Genomic DNA, 21,855 nt, shown 5'->3' on the forward strand with positions numbered 1-21,855 from the left:
TAAAAAGAAGAAGAAGATTTATTTAGCAATAACAAAGGGAGGACCTCCCTAGCCAGAGGTTTGTTGGCCACCCACTCTCCAGTTCCTTAACTCATCCTAACTGGAGACTTACATAAGAGTACATCCAAAAAGTTTGCTTCATAGTTCAAAGCAGAAATATAGGGGTAAGCGATTACACCTCAAGGGAAAGATTATATTCACAGGGGAAGGAGGAGTAGATTTTGTCATTACATGCTGGTGAATTTTAGAAAAGCTGTTTCAAAAGTGCTGATGCTGATCTCATTTGGAAGGAGTAACAGTTTTGTCCGTGTTACCCCCACCCCCAGGTAAAATATTAAGAACTTACTTTGCTGAGACTAATGTTTGTCCTTTAATCACTAAAGGGGCTGATAAAATCATTTTATTACTGCTGGCAGTAATAGTGCTTATTGAGCACTAGCTCCAGACAAATGAGTGATTAGGACACTATACAAGAATTTATGGTACTAAGTTTTAGAGCAGCACCATCAAGTAGGTATTGTTATCTTCATTTTACAAATGAAGAAACTCAAGCACAGAGAGGTTAAGTTATACAGCTGGTCAGTGGCCAAGCCTGGCTGGGACCCCAGAAGTCCGCCTCCAAGCCCACTTGTGTCACCATGCCACTTGGCTGCCCGTATGACTGTATTACAGGTTGCTCACTACAGCCATGTGTGAGACAGCTGAGCGAGAGCCCCAGGGACGTGCAAGGAGTCCTAATTCTTCCAATTTCATGTTTTGGTCCATGAAGGGCTCCATAGTTGTGGGAATTGACTATGACTGCCACGAGAGGATGGTGTACTGGACAGATGTTGCTGGGCGGACAATCAGCCGTGCCAGTCTGCAACCAGGAGCAGAGCCTGAGACGATCATCAATTCAGGTCAGCAACTTCATCCAGAAGACACTTTGTTCTTCATTTGGTTCTACTAAGTTGAACAGGAGAGGTTAAGTGCCCCAGAAGTCACTTCACTGAGTGGTGCAATACTAGTCCCTCTGTAAACACGCATTCATAATGTAAGAAATGATAAAGGGATCTTACTGTGAGCCTACTGAGGAACAGGGCTCTCCGCAGAAAGGGCTTGCGCTGAGCACTCGGAGCCTGGCCCCAGCCCGGAGCTGTGCCTGCTGCGGTCCGGCTGGTGGCTGTGTTGGCTTAGAGAACTACAGGTGGAAGAACAACTAACAAAGGTCTGTTTCTCTATTAACCTGGTTCTTATAACTGAGATCCTCTCAGAACTTGGACTTTTCAAACATAGTAGAGCGCTCTGCTTCAGGTTGTTCCCTTTTCATACCTGCAAATACTCTAGTCTTGTTGTTCTATTTTCAGGTCTGATAAGCCCCGAAGGACTTGCCATCGACCACTTCCGTAGAACAATGTACTGGACGGACAGTGGCCTGGATAAGATAGAGAGGGCCAGGCTGGATGGCTCTGAGCGCAAAGCTCTCTTCCACACGGAACTGGTGAATCCTCGAGCCATTGCTGTGGATCCAATCCGAGGGTCAGCTGGGCTTCCTGATTCTCCTGCTACCTGTAGATCCTAATTTGAAGCCCTTGGATTTTAAACGCCGTGTGAGGAGGATCAGAACAAGAGTGTAAAGCTCCAATGCATGAATATAACAAGATCTACTAGGTGTAAACACTGTTCTAGGCAAAGACAGAGTGTTCTTTCATGGAGCTCACATTCTAGAAGGAAGACAGTAAACTAATGAATAAAATAAAAATTATTAATTTGTGGTATGATACATAGAGAATTCAGAGACTATGTGAGAGGGACTGGGGGCTGATACAGATCAGGTGACCAGGCCAGACTGGGGGCTGATACAGATCAGGTGACCAGGCCAGGCTAACATTTAACCTTGAATGAGGCGGGTCTCCTTCAGTAATGCATTAGGAAATCTTCATGTTGAAGCCACAGGTTTATCATCATTAAATGGTGAAAGTAACCAAACTCAGACTCTGACACTTACTTCTCTGGCCTCATTTTCACTATATTTAATTTATCCCACAGCAACTTGTACTGGACAGACTGGAATCGAGAAGCTCCTAAAATTGAAACGTCTTCTTTAGAAGGAGAAAACAGAAGAATTCTGGTGAATAAAGACATTGGACTACCTAATGGTTTAACCTTTGACCCTTTCTCCAAACTGCTCTGCTGGGCAGATGCAGGTATTACTGGTGGCAGGCAAACACAGAGCTCTTCATTACCATGGGTGCCAGCACTCTACCACAGATTTTATAAAACCAAATCTCATCATGTAGAACTTTTGGTTTAAATTTTTAACAGTATGGTCCAGAACTACTCATTTAGTTGGTGTATAAACTGTTAACACTTTGTATTGATACTTATAATTCTTCCTGGGGTTTTGGGCAGGGTGGGGGGGCAGTGTCTGTGAATTAGGTGCTGTTTGAGGGCTAGTTCTATGTCCAACTCATTTTTGTAGCACTTGCCCTTCCCCACACAAGCACTTCGTATATTGTTTAAAGTAAAAAACTTTACCTGCTGTTGAAATTGACAAACCTAGATAAGTGAACAAGAGGTTTTCTTTTTTTTGCCAGTAGGAACATTTTAAGTATCTGTTGCTTTCCCAGTCAGTAGGTTATTAATGCTGAGGGAAACTCTTTGGAAAGTGACATGTCAGGATGGCCTTCAGGAATAAGCTGGGGTTGCCGAAACTCAAGGTCTTGCTTTCTGTAGTGTGATTTCCTCACTGGAACAACGGACCAGATGCTGTATGTCTACTTACATACTAAGGAATCTGAAAATATTCATTCTTAAAGAATTTATAATCTAAGCCAGTTGGTCCAAATCAAGTTATTTTTTCTAATGTTACATTGTAAAAAACTATTTGAAATTTAAATCCAGTTTCCATAAGAAACTGATTAGGTATTGCAAAATTTTGAGGACTGCTTCCTTTACACTGAAAAATACGAACCACGTTACCATTTTAACCATGTTACCATTTGACTTTCAATTTGTATCTAGAAAAAAAATAAGTCTTTAAGGATTTTGTTAAAAGGCATTATACATTCCTTACAAAAGGCAAGTATTTATCTAGATGTTATGTTTACAATTTAGGAGGTGATACTTGAAATTAATTAGGGTAAAGTTTATGTCTAATGTCCTACTTTGGGAAAAAAAATGCAATCCTCTCTTCACAGGAGTCCAAATTCTAAAAACTAGAAGGCTATTAAACAAACTGAAGACTGAAAATAGAATAGGAAAATTTTAATTTTTAAATTTTAACACTGCATTGGGAATAAAATATCTTATTCCCTATTCTACCTATGTTTCCTTTCAGAAGGCCCCTACCTGCCACAAGTATTTTTGGCAAAGGAGTTTTCTTTCCTCATGGTATGAAAGGATCTCATTTTCCCTTTCTGATATTTTAAAAGGAACCAAAAAACTGGAGTGTACACTACCTGATGGGACTGGACGGCGTGTGATTCAGAACAACCTCAACTACCCCTTCAGTATTGTTAGCTATGCAGATCACTTCTACCACACAGACTGGAGGAGGTAAGCCTGACTCACACTAGCCAAGCCTGAAAAAGCAAACTGTTCTGGAAGACACACCACCTGTCTTACCTAATGTCACTAATTACTTTAGTAATTCAGTGGAGAGTGTTAAGTTTTCATTATTTCTTAATTAGTAGATATCATTCAAGTGTTGCTTTTAAAATCATAATGGTATTGCTCACATGTTGAAAAGTGGCAGAGCAGATTACTAAACAATCCAAAAATGAAGTGCATTAATCTAAATCTGATTTTCAGAGAATAAAAGACTACACATAAGTGGTAACATGAGGTATATTAGCTGTATGATTTAAATTGATTTTTTTTTAAATGACAATATGGATATATATTAGTTGTCCACCTAGCAGGAGGAGAAATACAATAATTTAGGCTAATTTCCCTTAGCCTTGCAGTCTTGATTTCATTGGCCTAGTGTTGTAATAGATCCTCAAGTAAATTGTTCAGCAAAGGTTGATTTACATTAGTGGTTCTCAAAATTTTAGTGTGGCATCAGAATCTAGCTAAGGGATTGTTAAAACATATTGCCAGGTCCCATCCCATAATTACCAATTCAGTAGTTGGGAGTTGGGGCCCCAAAATTTGCATTTCTATTAAGCTCCCAGAGGATGCTGGTCTGGGGATGACCACTTTGAGAACCACTGATATAGAAAATCTTGAAATCTAAAGGAGTCAAAACACATTTGGTAAAATTTTAAAAAATACATTCTAGAAGACTAGCTAGCAGACATTCTCTATTGGAATGGACTTTCTATCTCACCTTCAATCCCACAAATTTACTCTTCCTTTCTGTTACCAGGGATGGTGTCATATCAGTAAATAGAGACAGCGGCCAGTTTACTGATGAGTATCTCCCAGAGCAGCGATCTCATCTCTACGGGATAACTGCAGTCTACCCCTACTGCCCAGCAGGTAAATAAAATGCTCAGGCTGCTTCTTTAGACCAGCAGGGTAGAGAAGGATATACCTGATAACAGATTACACTTGGCCCAGGTACCAGCTGCTGCCACAGCCACTGCGACCAGTGAGAGACACTTTGAATAGGAAAGTTAATGGCTGATACATAGGGGTAAACTGTCTTTACTACCCTAAGTCTACCTAGCTTAACTATACACAAAAAGGTCAGTCTATGAGGACATATCCTCCTTAAAATACTTGCTGTTGCGACTGGGTTATATTCACTCACTGTCCCTTCCACCTCCCCTCACAGGAAGAAAGTAAATACAGCATCATAAAGGACTTGGAGTTTACAATCAGAATCGGACCCTAAAGAACATTTACTACAAACAAAGGTGAAGAAAGTGAAAAGGAATTGGACTTACAAGATGAACACTTTCAGTACAAAAAGACTATCTTGTGGAAAGTTAATACCTCAATCTTTACTAATGTATTTTGAAAAACAAAAGTTACTACAAGCTTTAAAAAGTAACCATTTTGATTGTTAGTTATTAAAGCAATTTTTTTGTACACCTATCATATTTAAAAGGTCAAATTCAATCAACTAAGAACCAATTAGAATATGTTAAGACCCTAAGTCTAATTTTTGCTAAGGATTCTTTCTGGCCAAGAAATTAAAGCATAGGTTATCAATATAAAGACAATCCTGAAGATACTAAGCCTTGACCTAGAGAAGGCTATGCAGAACTGGTGGGGAAAAAACCAACTTATTTAAAGATCTTTTTTTTTTTTTTTTTACCTCTACATCACTGCATTTCTATTTATATTAAAAGGTGCTAGAATGTTTCAATTTGTATCTTCTGATCCTGTAAGTCCCTGTATACTTACCCACAGAAGTTACTACATTTATAAATACCAAAGATGTAACAATTCTCAAATTTTCTAGATTACTCCAATAAAATATTTTAAGTTTTCCTATGATTTAAGGATCTGTATTGTCTCTATAACAAAGCTGGGGGTTGGCATATATCTCAACCACAAAGAGGATGATTAGTTATATACACAAACACAGCAGTCAGAAAAAATCCACTTTCCTGAACTTTATTAAAGAAAAAAAACAATGATGGTAAATCTTGAGAACATAGTCAATTTTCTAGGATTCTTCCCTTGAAAATGTGACATTTGATTTCCAAACACATGCCAGAGCGTACATGGCTCCCAATTGTACTAATCAGGTGAGAAGCTGAAATCCTAAAATGTTCATCTTCCAACTTTACCCAGTCTGTGGTCTGTCTTTGGATCAGCAATAATTGCCTGAACAGCTACTATGGCTTCATTAATTTTTGTCTGTAGCTCTCTGAGCTCTTCTATATGCAGCAATCGCAGAATTTGAGCAGCTTCATTAAGAACTGCATCTATTTTATAAGAAAACTGCATTAATCAGTATTCAAGACCATTTATTGCCCATTTCTCCCCCAAATGTCTAAAAATAGTTTGAATTCAAACAAAATCACTTACCTCCTGTGTCAAAACCAAGAATGTGTTTATCTAATGCAACAGGCAAGCCCTTTAAAAAAAAAAAAAAAGGTCAAAATAGTTAAGAATCATGTTTTCTCACCTATAACTGAAAATCAACTAGCCATTCTGTTAACCCTTTTAGCTGCAGTGGCAAGGGGACAGATAAATTTTCTCTCTAGATTTGCCTTTTGATGAAAGAATGGCCTCTACATGTAGTGGAAGCTAGTTCTGTATCACCCATTCCCTCTTTTAAGACAAGGCATACAAAACAGTAGCTCCTTTTACAGCCATGCTCTATCACTGCTGCTAGGGAAGGGCAGCTGAGCAGGGCTGCTGCTGCCCTACTTTAGCTATAGTTGGCAGCAGAGTACAGGGCAAATGGAACAGGATTATTTTTAATATTTCTGTGCACATTAATTTATCTTTATACAAAATCTAAAATACAACCTTTTCTTCAGCTAGCATGATTACCAGATTACCTATATATAGACGAGATCGGGCGCGTTCAGGGTGGTATGGCCGTAGACCAGATTACCTATATATAATTTAAACTTTCAGTAATAGCTCATTTGGAAATTTTTCTGAAATCTACGAAAATGAACAGACTCTAAACCATTTAGTTAACTGGTCAGTACCTACACAGAGATATGCCAAAGATGGTAACCATGATGCCAAACATATGGAGTTCATAGTAACAGGAACAGTCTAAACTCTGATCATACTGTATAAAATCTATACTTTCAATGTTATAAATACTAAGCTGTCACTACTTGATCTTGCCTTATCCATTAATGTAAATCTACTTAGGCTCCAACTGCCTTAAAATAACTAATATTATCTAAGTGAAGAAATAAATGAGTATGTAAATTCAGCAAACAAAACTAAAAACTAGAATTGCACTGAGTGGCTTTCTATGTCAGTCTTGTTTTTGCTTTGTCTGTCAACAGACCACCAAGCTATCCCACATGACCCAAATGCTAGTTATGGTTATAAACAAGAATACTTATTGTAAGAATTTCTTATTTTAAGAATTAAGTACCATAGCATGGTACTAAACTTAGGACTTAGAGCACATAAAATAAAATTTTACTTTGCAAACAAGAGCAAAAAGATATGGCTATGCCCTTATTTGCACTGCCTTCAAACTGAGGGCATAGTTTCGCTGAATGAATGAATGATTTTATTATGCCCAAACAATTTACTGCCTGTTCTACAGTGTGGGTGAAAGAAGCTGATCTTTAATCCAATTTCCAGTGGTCTGATTCATACATAATTAATAAGCAATAAGAGCCTTTAAAACAAACAGTGTCTTTCAGGGGGGACTACACTGCCGTGGCATTAGTAACTTTTTAACACTGCTGGGCCTTGCTAAAGATGGGATCAGACAAAAGACATTGGGGAATTAGGGGAGACAAAAAAGGACCAGAATCTAGAATGTCCATTATATCCAAGGCATTCATTGCAGTTATCTATGCATAGCAAGAAGCATGATCAGACACCTGCAACAGCTGCTGCTAACCCCTGAGGACATTCTCTGCACTATCTTTAGTCAATGAGACTTTGAGAGTATTTGGATTTCTAGTATGCTTCATCTCTAATACCTCAGAATTAAGGGAAAAATAGTTATGGTGTTAAGACTATTCCTATGGTGTTAAGACTATTCCCCAGCCTACAAATCAGGACAGAAAGGTGACAGCTGCAGTCACCTGTACCCAGAAACTTATACTCTAATATAGCCTCTGTGCCCCCCTACTCCCTTCAATTGGGCTGATCAACTAGCTCATACGGGCGTTCATACATAGACTTTTGTCCTCAACTACCATTAAGAGCACTGTTTCTTCGATCAGACTGCCTGAGCTCAAACACTATTTAGGGATAAATTACTTTCTCCTAAGTGATGCTAGGAAATATGAATAAAATGAGAGATTTCTCTGAACAAAAGAGAAAGGACAAGATTTAGGTCAAAAAAGAAAAAAATTAGTAAGACAAGTTGTATCCTGTTTTTGAGCAATTAGTCAAAATAACCCAATAATACTATTTTACAAGGTAAATTCTCTTAAACATTTAACTGGGCTCGTGCAGTGGTTGTGCTGGTAGACTGTGGATGTGCTATCAGTAGCTGCTTTAAGGTATGAAGTGAAGTTTTTCACTCAAAAATAGCTATAAATTGCTTAAAACCAAATTCAATCCCACTGAAATAAGCTATCCTTTTTCTGGGCAGTTCTAACTAGAATGGTTACCTTAACCAAATACATAAAAATACTAAATCATAAGAATACCAGAAGGAACTTTCATTAATAATTATTTTAAAATTTATTTAAAAAATCACGCATACCTCTTTTGTTTGGTTTGCTTTGGCAACTGCATCTTGTGTCAGGCGCTCCTGTACCAAAATGCGAATTGCCTAAGAAACACAAAAATAGTTTTTACTTTTTACTGGCTGTTCGCCTTTTTGCTGAGTTCTAGAGAATAATGATACCCAGTTTGAAGTTAGAATTACCTACACCTCATTAACAAATTCACCAATAAATTAAAAACAAAACTGCTGACAGAAAGCTTTCACTTTTAATATTTTATAATGTGGAAAGATGTTCATAAACAAAACAAAATCATCCCTCTACACAGTCACTGGAATCAGACTATTGTGGGTCATTACAAGGACTCTATTATATTATAAGCATGCTCCAGCATAAATGCACACACAAACTCTTGACACAGTGGGTTAACATATAATACACACTGTCCTTGATTTTTTTCACTTAATTATGGTAAAATGTTTTCAGATCTCTCATACGACATTGTTTTTCTTCATCACCAAAGCATTTTATTATGGCAGCTACAAGTGCATGCATGTACCTAAGCAGATACTCTAAAAAAGATTTTTAAAATGGAATTTTAATTAGTGGATAACAATTTTAACTCAAGTGCAAAAACTTAAAAAAATCATTAATGCAAGCCAAATGCTACATTTAAAAAGAATCATTAAAAGAAAAAAAGAATCGTTAAACCAGTCTTTAATCGGGATCACGAATTTATTCATCAGTCTAGTTGCCAAATAGTATATCAATTCTCAGTTGGCAAACCTATCAAAATGTTTTTTCCATGTTGTCATGGGCTGTTTGAATGCTTCTTAAAATAACTCCAAACACGCAGCTTAGAATTTTACAGTTTTAAAAGATTTTTATTTATTCATGAGACACAGAGAGAGAGGCAGAGACCCAGCAGGAGAAACAGGCTCCCTGTGGGGAGCCCAACGCAGGACTCGATCCTGGAATCCCAGGATCATGTCCTGAGCCGAAGGCAGATGCTCAATCAATGAGCCACCCAGGCGTCACATAATGCTTTTGATTATGGCTGATTTATACTTTTTCCCTTTGGGTTTTTAAAGTCTAACCAAAGCACCCCAAATATGCTAGTCTATTTGTCCTCTCACTCAGTTGATGAATAAAGGTGACATGACCACTGCAGAACTACTGTTCCAAAGCAATTTACATAATGGCCTGAGTAAGGAACAAGCCTTTGAAAGGGCTAAATTTCAATAAAAACAACTTCTCTATTTTTAAAAGTTTTTATTTATTTATTCACTTAAGTAATCTATACATCCAACATGGAGCTCGAACTTATGACCCTGAGGATCAAGAGTCACCTGCTCTACTGACTGAGCCAGCCAGCTGACCCAACTTTTTGTCTCTTGGCATCCAATCTGAGTTAACATGCAGATCCAGTATAGAGAATTTTAATAATCTAGAAACAGTTTTTCTCTTATTACAACTGTCATTTAATACACACAATTCTAAAAAGTAGAATTAGTTTTGGCTAATCTTTTGTGGGTAGAATGAAATTTAATTACTGAATTTAACTGCAAAGTAGATTAAGGTAATTTACCTGTATATAGTCCAAAGCACTTCAATTTCTCATAAAATCAGTACTAATTTCTATAATAATTTCTAAGTCTGGAATCTTAAGTACCTTAAATATACTGCTCCCTTCTCCCTATCCTGGCCCACTGTACTATCACAATTGCATGACATAAATCTTCTGAAGTAGGAGTATGTTTTTCCTCTTAGAAGAGACCTGTTTCAGATCATTAGGTTCCCTGAACTGCAGGCATGAATTGAGTGGCCTATGTAGGATGGAGCACTAGGAAAATAAAAACATTCAGTCCTCAAAAAGATTCTGGGGTATAGGGTAGCCCAGGTGGCTCAGCAGTTTAGCGCCACCTTCAGCTCAGGGCATGTTCCTGGAGTCCCAGGATCAAGTCCCACGTCAGGCTCCCTGCATGGAGCCTGCTTCTCCCTCTGCCTGTGTCTCTGTCTCTCTCTGTCTCTTGTTAATAAGTAAATAAAATCTTAAAAAAAAAAAAAAAAGATTTTGGAGTTCATATTTTTGACCACATCCACCAGGACTAATTTGGCATTTTCTATTAGTGAATACATATCACGCATCTTTAAAAGGACTTATTAAATAGAAGGGCAGATACAAGAAAAAGAATAAACCACAAGGTTAGAGTGCCTAGATTAAAATCCTGCCTCTCTTGGGATCCCTGGGTGGCGCAGCGGTTTGGCGCCTGCCTTTGGCCCAGGGCGCGATCCTGGAGACCCGGGATCGAGTCCCACATCGGGCTCCCGGTGCATGGAGCCTGCTTCTCCCTCCGCCTGTGTCTCTGCCTCTCTCTCTCTCTCTCTGTGACTATCATAAATAAATAAAAAATTAAAAAAAAAAAAAATCCTGCCTCTCTCATCTTAGACATCATTTATCTATTCTCTTTTAAGTCTCAATTTTTTCATATTAAAATGAAAGGATATCAGCATCTACCTCCAGTATTGCTAGGAGGACTGAATGAGATCATCTTTGCCAAGGATTGAGGACAGTGGCAGGCACAAAGTAAACACTTTCATGTTAGTTGTTACAGATAATCTGGTACCAGATTAAGTCATGAAATCTGCTTTAAGTCTCACATTCCTCAATATTTCATTTAGCCATATATCTACATATCAAGCATAGGTAATTTTTAGAAACTGAAGTTTTTCTTCTACATAAAGAGTTTCTGTCAAGAATCAAGAATATGCAACTGACCTTAAGCATTACCAGGTAATCATCATGACGCTGAATCTGAAGAAGGTTAGCCAAAGCCATTACACCAGCCTTAAAATCAGGATTATTTACTATAAAAGATTAAAAATGGAAACTTATGGCTCTGCAAACATGTAGTTACATATATGTAAGCATATAAACTTACAAAATACATTTTTAATTTTCCAATAACAAAAAAAGTCTCTTAGTTTTTAAAACTGCTGCTAAGAGAATTGTTGGGGCACTGACGATTAGGTAAACTGATGAGATCAATGGGGTCTGTATTAATCATCTACGCTGAACAATCCAATAAATAACTAAGTTAACTCACATTAGGACTGTGTTGTAACTTTTCTGGCAGGGCACATTTATGTAACACTTAAGTAACATTTCTTTCCAAAGCTATTAATTTTAAACCAGACCCCTTCAATGGACAATTTTCCCCAAACCTTTTCTCTAAGCAGTAGCTCTAGTCTTTCTAAGCAGCTTATTTATTCTTAAGAGTAACTTGTAAATTATAGGTCACAATGAATCTATCATGAAAGAATACTTAAATTATTATAATAGAATCTTTATACTTTTAAAAAGAGAATACTTAAAGGCATCTAGAAGTGAAAATAATGAAAAATTTTTACCACTTGTCTAATGTTATTAGATTAGAAAAAATATTTTATGCATCCAGAAAGGCAAACAATCACCACCATGATTATATACAAATCAAAACCCCCAAGTTAATATGAAGAGATTGAAGAATAGCATTCTAACATTCAAATATTCAGCTCTAAGAGGAGGGAGAAAACACACTGTAAATGAAATAAAAACAGAGAATAAAGCATCAAAATAAAGCATTCTTAATTTACTAAAACCAAGGAACCCAAGACTTCCTCATTCTAGGAAATAAACATTTAAGGGCCCAAAAATGTTGATGATCATTTTTATGCACTTACATACTTACCATCCAAATTGATCAACGGCTCGGCATTTTTAGCTGCGTTGTCAGCATTCTTTGTATTATCGGGTACCAAGTCCTTGTATTTTTCAGCTGTAAACATAAGCAAAAATACAATTTGTAGAACTGCACCTTAAAGTAAAACAAACATTGCTTATTTATTGAATTTAACTGAGCCAAACTGATAAGCATAACTCATCCAAACAAAATTATTTTTTGCTATAAAAAAAATCCATCAGAAGACAATGCGATTGTAGCTTCCTGATTAAGCTAAAATGATTACTGACATATCTATACAAATATCTCTTCATTAACATTTCTGCAAGTAAGACATTTTAAACACCATCTAAATTTGAGGACAGAAGGTATGCATTTACAGCTTGCTGAGAAACTTAGCAGGGGAAGAATCAGAGGAAGGTTAAGTATAGGTTACACAAGATTAAATACAAACTTGCTAAAAAGTTTCTTCCTAAGTCTTTTGAATGCCATATATGGAATCCAAAAACTGTGCTTTCTAAAAAAAATCAGCACTTCAAAGACACCATCATACAAAAATCTAATTTTATGGAGATCTGAAACTCACAATTCCAAAGGCAAGTTTTACTTACTTTTACTTGAGAAAACACTTAAAAAGACTTTACAACTCTTAAGTATTTAATAAAAATTCACTAAACTTAATGCCCCAAATGCGATAGTGTTTCTGTGATTTATAAATGAAAGAGGAAAATAAAAACATTAAAATTTAACTCAGTCAGGGGTTAGCTTAAAGGAGCTCCCACTGGCCAAACCTGGAACAGTGTAAACATCAAAATATACAACGACCAAAGATTATGGCCCATTGAGTAAAATAAGAATCCACATTTCTATAATGATTTAAATAGACAAACATAAATTGAAGAGAAAGGAAAGCTGCTCTTTACAGTAAAAAGCCAACACATAAATGTAGAACAAATGATGAAATTAGAAAAACACCACTGGCAATCATCAACATAATAATGGACTCAGGCAAGAATAATCAAATGGAAGCTAAAGGTAGAGGTAAAGTCTGAGGAGCAAAAGCATACTGACATCATCTCAAAGTATCTCCCCACAAGATACAAATTTATTACAGAGGGGAAAATATTAATTTTACAGTGGAGAAACCTTATCAAAGTGATTAGAACATAACCAGTAACAGGGCATATCACTAACTTAGAAGAACACATTATTTCTGTGCTATTCTTAACAAAAGTACAAACCTTGAATCTACTTATGAAGAAACATCAAACAAACCCAAACTGAGGGACACTCTACAAAATAAATGTCAGCATCATGAGGCACAAATAATGACTGAGTAAATGTCCCAGATGACAGGACACTAAAGAGACAGAACAACTGAATGCAACACATGGTCCAGGATTGGTTGTTTTTTGCTATAAAGAACATTACTGAGACAACTGGTGAAATGTTGAGTAATAGCTATATATAACAGTACTGAATCAAAGTTAATTTCTGTACTGTAATTATGTAAGATAGTGTTTTTTTTTTTTTGAAATGTGCATCAAAGTACATAAGGGGAAAGAATCATTTATAACTTTAAAATGGTTGAGAAAAAAGGTACATATATGTCTATGTATATATAGAGAATAATGCAAATTAAGTAAAATGTTAACATCTATAAAATACAGAAATGTGAAAATTCTTTGTAATATTTTGCAACTTCTGTAAATCACCTTAATTGACAAGCTAATGAAAGGATTTAAAAATGTTAAGGCACAAATAATAGAAATTCACAATGGTTTCATCAAATGAGAATAAAAAATTTAAATACCTTAAAAGTCTGGAAAAATGAAACATATTAAAGTAAAGCAAAAGAACAACAGCACCTCCTATTGCTAAGGGATAGTTTTACTATTTTAACCCTTTTCCAAAAAAGGGTTTGCAATTCTCAATTTTAAAATTAAACAGAAACTTGTTTTCAAGTTTAGACTTTTAATATACTTTGATACTACTTACTTTTCAACTATAATTCAACTAACGTTTCAAATAAAATTCAACTATAATTTTTCAATATAAAAAATTTATATTTCAGACATAAACTCTTAGTTTGTTTTGTTTTTTTTTTAACATACTAAAAAAGACCCTGCTATTACTAATAGATATTTGTACTTAAGAGCTACAGTCAACTGTAGGGACACACACTCATATGGCATCTACTGTTCTTGGTACCCAGGTAACCTAAACATGCAGTATTATAAAATAGGACAAGAGAAATAAAAGGGTAAAACATGAATGAACTGAAATGTGACAATTGTATTTGGGAATAGTTGGAACACTTTGGAAAAGCTGGGGAAAATTTTGTTGCAAATTAACAGTTTCTGCCAACTCAAACCACAACACATAAAGACTTTGCTAAAGACCCTAAAAATCAACCAATGCTACCAAGACTTGAGATTACATACTTACTAAAGGAAGAGACTTAACTATTTTTTTTTTCTAAACTAAAACTGAAAGTAAAGAAAGTCTTAGAGCTTTCCTTAAGATTTCTGTCATAAGGCTTCTGAAATTTAAACCAGCAAAACACAGCTGGTTGGATGCTCTGTATCAGTATACCTAAACATTCATAAACCATATTCATCATTTATTAAAGTTGATAAGCACATCTATTGTATCTGACAAACTATGTCATATTACTGTAGCAGTAAAATCATGACTGCTCCCCTGCCTCCCCAGCCCCTAACCCCAAGATATCTATTATCCCAGTTCCTGGAACTTACGATTATGTTACATTACATCGCAAAAGGGACTCTGCAGATGTAATTAAAATAAGGACCTTGAAATAGGTGGATTATACTGGATTATCGATGTGGACTCAATATAATCATAGCATCCTTATAAAAGGGAGGCATGAAGATCAGGGTCAGAGAAGATGGGACAATGGAGCCACAAGAGAGATATGAAGATGCTATGCTGTAAATCTGAAGATAAAGAAGCCAGTCAAGGAATGCAAGCAGCCTCTAGAAGGTGAAAAAGACAAAGAATAGATCTTCTCAGAAGGCCTCCAAAAGGAACAGGGCTGTGTAGACAAACTGACTTTAACCCAGTAAAACAGAAGTTGGACTTCTGACCTCCAAAATGTAAGATAATAAATTGTGTCTTAAGTCATTGAATTTGTGGTAACAAGAAACTAAGAGGTACTACATAGGAAACAAAGCTGAGTATCAGCTTACAATTTAGTGGGGCAAATAAGACATATAATATAAGCAAAGTGGAAAGTGACAAATGACCTAAAGAGTAGACAAGGTAGAGTTAAAAGCTATGAAAGTTGAGAAGGAAATATTGTTGCGAGGTGGCATTTGAGCTGGATCTTGCAAACATGAGTTGCATTTGGATGTGTAGAGCTAGACTGACATGACATAATGGCCAAGGAAAAGTGTACACAAAAAAAAATCTAGGGGAGAAAAAGAGATAGAAGCAGGAAACAGCACTCTTAAAGTTTGGCTGGGATGTCAAGTATGTGAATACTAGTTAGACACCAGTTATCAAAGGTCTTGAATCAGGCCAAAAGACCTGGAGTTCCTTTTGTAGACAAGGGGAAAGCAATGGTGTTTCTGAATATGTAAGAGCTGTTCTTTGAAAACAAAGCAGAGAATTCTAAAACATTTATGTTTCAAAAAATAAGCCCAGAGGGCCTGAGGATGAAAATAGAGGTTTATGCTAATGGGAAAGGAGTTTTGAAAGATACTGCAATAATCTCAGCAGAAAATGACAAGAGCCTGAACCAGGGTGAAAGGAGTGGGAATGAAGATACAATGGACATCAGAAAAGATGGATGGCAACAGAATGGGAGGAAAAAGAAGATAAAGGTCCAAAAGGCTTCAAAAGGGGTGCTTAGTGGCTGGGTCGGCTAAGCATCCAACTCTTGGTTTCAGCTCAGGTCATGATCTCAGGGGTCCTGAATCAAGTCCCGCCTTGTACTCCTCACTCAGCAGGGAGTCTGCTTGAGATTCTTTCCCTCTGTCCCCACCTCCCACTTCATGGGCATTCCATGCATGTTCTGTCTAAAATAAATAAATCTTTAAAAAAAAAAAAAAAAGTCTTCAAAAGCAGAAGATGACAAGGACTGGGAATTACAGCCCCATAAAAGACAACAACATAAAACTCCGAGGATGGAGGTAAGATAACTGGACTTTGCCTTTAGATCCTGGCAGGCCTTTCAAAATGAAATGGTCTAATGAGAAGAAACAGGAGTTTACTGGAATTTCTTTTCTTTCTTTCCTTCTTTTTTAACTGCAGGTACTAGTATTCAAAAGTTTCCAAATAAGTATCTATAATAAAACAACGTGAAATATAAGCAGTAAACACATTTTGGCCTATAGTACCTATTGGCATTAGATGTATGTTTCCATTTCTTGAGAAATTACCTGCTGCAAATAACACTCTGAAATACTATCAATTCTCTTAATATTCCCAAATTCTAAAAGAAAAATCTAAGTACCAATGAGAGGGCTGCTTTTCATGTTTTCTAATAAATGAAAAGACTGTAATTTTTGAAAAGAAAACTCTTTCCTAGACAATTTGGGAGTTGGGGGGAGAATGAGAGCTAGACATAAAAGGATGGTTACAAAAAATAAACTGTTAAGTTCACTACATTTTAACATTCCTTTTGCCCCCACCTTTCTTCTCCCTCTCTTTAAAACACACATTCCCCAAAAAACATACCATTATCTCCATATTCAAGTCTAACAGCTAAACCAAGAAGCCAGTCAATTGCTTCTTGTCGATCTTGAATCTTGAAAGGACAGTTAACATCTCTGAGATACTGTGAAGAAAAAATATCTAGTTTCATTATTACTATAATGTCACAGAAAGAAAAAATGGTAGAATTGAAAGAGATCTTAGTTTGGATCTCTATGAATGCAAACAACATTTACATTACTAAACTGTTGATGCAATTATATAACCCAAACAAAGGAAACATTTAAGTGTACCACTTAAAGAAAAAAATTGTTTCCATCATGCTTTTTAAAATATTTGACTTTTGCAGATTCCCGGAAGGGCATCACTGATCTAGAACAACTTCCTTATTTTATAGATGAGGAAACAAGGCCTCAATATTAACACTTGTGAATAGCTACACAACTTGGATCTAGGACTTGAACCTAAACTTTCTGATTCCAGGTCTGAAAACACATGGAATTTAAAACAAACAAACCTTTAAAAAGAATATACAAATAAACCAATTATTATCTAAATCTTAGCTTTCATATTATGGAAATGCCACAGCCATGTGACACAGATGTAGAATGAAACCAAGCATTTTAGAATGCCAGAAGCTATATAAAGTGGCCACTATCCTTCAAATGTGTCTCTCAGGAGCTTAAAATCTCATTCCAGGAGCAATGCTATTAGTAAAAACTTGTGCAACTCCCTTTTGGGCCTAATTAATAATCAGTACTTTTTAGTTATAACTCATTTTCTAACCAAAAATTTTATACCCTTGCTTTAAAGAAAACATCTCATTCACATGATTTGGTCATGATACAAAAAACAAATCTACCTTCAAAGTATAAAAAATTATCAATATGAAAGATATTTAAAATATGTTTCATGATCTAAAAGTAATTACAAAAGTTATGCATATGCTTTAAACAATGACATCATCATTCCAAAGAGACCAACTTGAAAGATAATGTCTGTTTGGACTGTAAATTCCAATATATTTAAGTTATCCTATTTTACCGTCACTTCTAAGTGTTTTTCATTAGATTTTTTATATTCTTCAAATAGTCTTATATGAAACTATGTGTTGTTCTGCACACATAAATGGGTCATGTGGTGTGATATAAACATGTTTCCAAGTCTCAAACATATTAAAAAAACAAACACAAAGAACTTTTTAAGAGCAAAAGAAAATAATCCAGTAGTAGCAATAATGGTAGTACAGGCAGGGTAAGAAATAAAGCATATAGCACTTGCTATGGGCCAGGCCTGGCTATATTATCACTCATTAACAATACACTCCATCACTATCACATAGGAACTACTGTTATATCATTTATTGATTATGAGACAAAGTTTAATAAAACTTGCCTGTAGTCACAGGACTAGTGTGTAACTTACACAATTCCCTAATTCATAAACTCTCTGATTCTAACGAGAAAGTATCTGATCACCTTGCAGAAGCAAATAAAAAATTTAGACACTTTTTGTATTTTTATAAGGAAAATATATTGCTCTTCAAACTAATATAGCTGATTAAAATGTTTAATGTAAATAATGATACCGGAAAATGTGATTTTTATTCTAATTTGGAAACAATTCTCTTTTCTGCAAATATGTTACAATTAAACTAAGTCAACGGGAAAATTACTCTGGCCACAAAAATAAGATATATACACAGACTTTTTCAAGATTAGTTATAGCATACACAACAATGGACATATGTGTATGTTAAACAGAACCACAAACAAGAAATAATCTTAGTTTTTAAGCACGTCAGTGTCTTTAACAAAGTAAGTGTGTTATTGTTACCTTTTGGGTCTAAGGAAAAAATCTGATTTTGGCCACTTTTACCATTTATAGAATAGAAATCTCATAGTGTTTCCACACAAAACTATTTCTTTTTTTTTTTTTTTTTTACAAAACTATTTCTAACACTGAAAGCTTGTAGGAAGAGACAATATAATTTGCTTTAAAGACATAATAAAAAGTTGTATCTCTCATATCCAGTTTTTCTAACACTGATCATTACTTTTACTATCTTGAACATAATTAATTTTAAGCTTGACTGTCTTCATATGATCTTTAGAAAAGCTCAGCTCTAAAAGTACAGTGTACTTTTATTTAACCTTCTAATTCATTACCTTTTCAAAGAACTTGGGCCAGTCACTGCTGTGGATGTTTCTTAAATTACCTCTGTCTTCAATCTTGTAGTGTCTGATTTTCTGGTCTTCAAGCCAAACAATAAAGTTTCTAAATTCTGTTTCATCTGCAACGAAAATATCTCATAAATCACTAGAAGCACTAGATAAACCACTTCCTTCTCTACAAATAAATGGTCTTGTGGACTTTTTTTATTACTCCAAAAGAGTAAGTTAACTGAGCTGCTTGAAGTAGAAGTTGAAAGCGCAAGTTTTAGATGAACAGATTAGCAAATATTCTGTTCAAATTCTGGCCTGCCTTCATATTCTGGCTACAGACACCTAGTGGTTGTGTGAACTTGGGCTTAAACTTCTTGTGCCTTAGTATGATTTACAAAACGAGCATAATAATACGACTTACCTCTTGCGGTTGTTATGAAGATAAAATAAAGATAAAAACAGTGGCTGGCACATAGTTTTGCTATATAAGTGTTGGTTATTATTCCAGTTCCTTTGGGGGGGGGAGAGTGAGGGAGGACTGGGCAAAGTTAGATGTACAGCAAAGTAAGAGTAAAGTACAAGAAATCAAATGACAAAACAGGAACAGAAGATACCACTGTCATTTCCTGTCATAAGTGTACACCTGAGAAAAGTTGATACATTTCACTTAGTCCTCCGAAATCTTTCTGAGGAAGGTAATATCCCCAATTTATACAAGAGAAAACTGAAGTCCAAAGATTCAAATCTAGATCTAAGCTCTGTTGCCACTGACCCTTTTTTATTAAATGAAGGCAAAGTAGAAAGACAAAATCCTATACATTGATATGCTTCTATAGGAGATCAACAAAACACCCTTAACTGCTTAGAAATCATTTCCGATTTCAAACTCGGGCTTCCCTTATGAAGTCTTGAGAACCATACAACGATCTAAGGACCCTGGGTTGTACGAGATCACTTTCAAAGTTGTAAGTCTAACCCCAGGCCAAAAACTCTGGAAGAAATGGGTAGTGGTGGGGAGCAGTTAAGCAACAATGGGGAGCAATGTTAATGCTTTTTAGAATTTTAACGCTGGGAAATCGGAAACACCTTCCCATCCACAATTCAATCGCCCTGATCGCCTGCTATTAACTTTTTCTGCACGCCTCCATAAGCCTGTTGCGGTGCGTACTTACCCCAACACGGTCAGTCCTGGACCTCACTGTGCACTCTCTTGATCTCAAACTGCAGGGTGGGCTCCGCCTGCACCCCCCTCCACCCACCCCTTAGCTCCCGGAGAGCAGCGAACTAGTCTTCAAGTTACTCAGCACCTTCCTCAGACTTCAGCACTGTGCTTCAAGTATCGCCCTCTTACCCGGGGGAACCAAGTAGCTGAAGAGCTACGTTAGAAAGCGAATACTCTTAGTGTGTTTCCAAGTGTGGGTGGGGGGTGGGGGCTGGAGTTTTAGCAAGTGCCCAAAGTGGCAATGCCCAGGCAGGAACCGGTGTGTGTGTGGGGGGGGGAGGGGGGTGGCTCCGAAGCCCAGCACGGGCGGCGGAAAACAGGTGCTTGGCGGCCCGGAGGGGAGGGGCCAGGGGACGCCCGCGTGAAACCAGGCCCAGGGGGTCCCGGTGGGGAGCCCGGGTTGGGGGCGCTGAGGGAGCGGCCGCCGGCGGGGTCACAGACGCGCGGCCGGCCTCGGGCCGCCGCCTCACCTTTGCAGTTGAAGCCAGCCGGGTTGTGGTAGTCGAGGGCCGTCAGCTTGCGTCGGAACATGGTCCCCGCGTCTCGCTCCGGTCCCCCGGGCCTCGGCCGGGAGAGGAGAGGCGAGGAGGTGCGGGCGGCGCAGGCACCGGCGACGCGGCGAAAGGGCGGGCAGACGCCGGGACGCTCCGAAATGACGGCGGCCCTCGCCAATCGGGGCTTAGGAAGGGCGGGGCCTGCCAATGCCCACCAATCGCGGCTCCGGGTGGGGAGGCGGGGCCACGTCGAGGCACGTCGACGCTCAAATAAACTTTATTGTCAGCTTCCTGGTTGTACAATAGGCAGAAAGCGGCTGAGAAGCCAGTTGTCTCGTTTTCCGAGGCCGTTCCTTCCTGTGTTCCTTGCCATTTTGATACAGCAGGCAGCGAATAGTAAATATGTGATTTCTACTGTTTAGTATTTTCAGTTATGTCCATTCGCTCATTCGTGTATGGTATGCCTCCGCATAATAGGTGCTCTTCTTACACTGCTATTTCAGAGTTTTCGCAACGTCCCTTTCAGACGAGTTGGGAGAGACCCACGAGTGGACGTATAACTGTAACACTGTGATCGTTCCAGACACCACCACCAGCTGCCGAGTCTGAAGCCAGAAACTGGGAGCCATCCTTTACTTCCTCTCACTCAAGTCATAGCACCCAGTAGATCATCCATCCCTGCTGTTCTCAAGTCTCAAGTGCCTCACCTCCTTCCAACTCCACTGATGCTACCTCAAATCAGGCCTTATTTTTTGCTTATTCTGATGATCAGATTTCTTAGAGTCAGTCTTGCCTTCTCCAATCCATTCCCCTCCCTCTCCCCCTACAGCAACTAGAGTGATTTTCTAAAGCAAAACCTGTTTATAATTTTTTTCAATGGTTAGTGTCTTTTGATGGTTGCCTGTTGCCTTTTGGAAATGGTCAAAATTTAACTGTATCGAAGACTGACTGAGTCCCTGTCGGTTTTCATACACTGCAGAGATCACAGTGAGCGGGACAGACCAGGCCCCCACTTTCATAAAGTTTAAAGACCAGGCTAATGAGGGAAGACAAACAATAAACAGATAAACAAGTATGAACTATGGCTTGAAGATGGCTAGGAGCTCACAAGGCAGTCAAAACTTTTTAAGATTTTATTTATTTATTCATGAGAGACCCACAGAGAGAGGCAGAGACATAGGCAGAGGGAGAAGCAAGCTCCCTGCAGGGAACCCAATAAGGGACTTGATCTTGAGATCAGGCCCTGAGCTGAAGGCAGATGCTCAACCACTGAGCCACCCAGGTGCCCTATTTTTTTTTTTTAATTTG

General features: G+C 37.5%; 2 protein-coding genes across 3 annotated transcripts in view; one reads left to right on the top strand and one right to left on the bottom strand.

The window, feature by feature from the left end:
• Positions 1-5,430, top strand: part of NID2 (nidogen 2) — a 60,677-nt gene extending 55,247 nt beyond the window's left edge. The window contains exons 16-21 of one of the 2 annotated variants that reach the window (XM_041758539.1): positions 770-899; positions 1,347-1,518; positions 2,029-2,186; positions 3,414-3,537; positions 4,352-4,464; positions 4,763-5,430. In XM_041758539.1, coding sequence (XP_041614473.1) covers positions 770-899; positions 1,347-1,518; positions 2,029-2,186; positions 3,414-3,537; positions 4,352-4,464; positions 4,763-4,773 — 708 coding nt within the window. In that variant the 3' untranslated portion in view covers positions 4,774-5,430. Of the gene's footprint in view, positions 1-769; positions 900-1,346; positions 1,519-2,028; positions 2,187-3,413; positions 3,538-4,351; positions 4,473-4,762 lie in introns of those variants that run through there. The other variant, XM_041758538.1, reaches the window with a different exon arrangement.
• A 104-nt stretch (positions 5,431-5,534) lies between these two features.
• Positions 5,535-20,688, bottom strand: RTRAF (RNA transcription, translation and transport factor). The gene is made up of 8 exons (XM_041758540.1): positions 20,524-20,688; positions 18,835-18,959; positions 16,691-16,790; positions 11,996-12,082; positions 11,044-11,132; positions 8,303-8,371; positions 5,968-6,016; positions 5,535-5,864 (listed from the first exon to the last, which is right to left on the bottom strand). Exons 1-8 carry the CDS (start codon positions 20,582-20,584, stop codon positions 5,710-5,712), a joined length of 735 nt encoding a protein of 244 aa, XP_041614474.1. The 5' UTR covers positions 20,585-20,688; the 3' UTR covers positions 5,535-5,709.
• Positions 20,689-21,855: the final 1,167 nt, after the last annotated feature.

This window comes from Vulpes lagopus, chromosome 6 (genome assembly GCF_018345385.1).
Source record: "Vulpes lagopus strain Blue_001 chromosome 6, ASM1834538v1, whole genome shotgun sequence".
NCBI lineage: Eukaryota > Metazoa > Chordata > Mammalia > Carnivora > Canidae > Vulpes > Vulpes lagopus.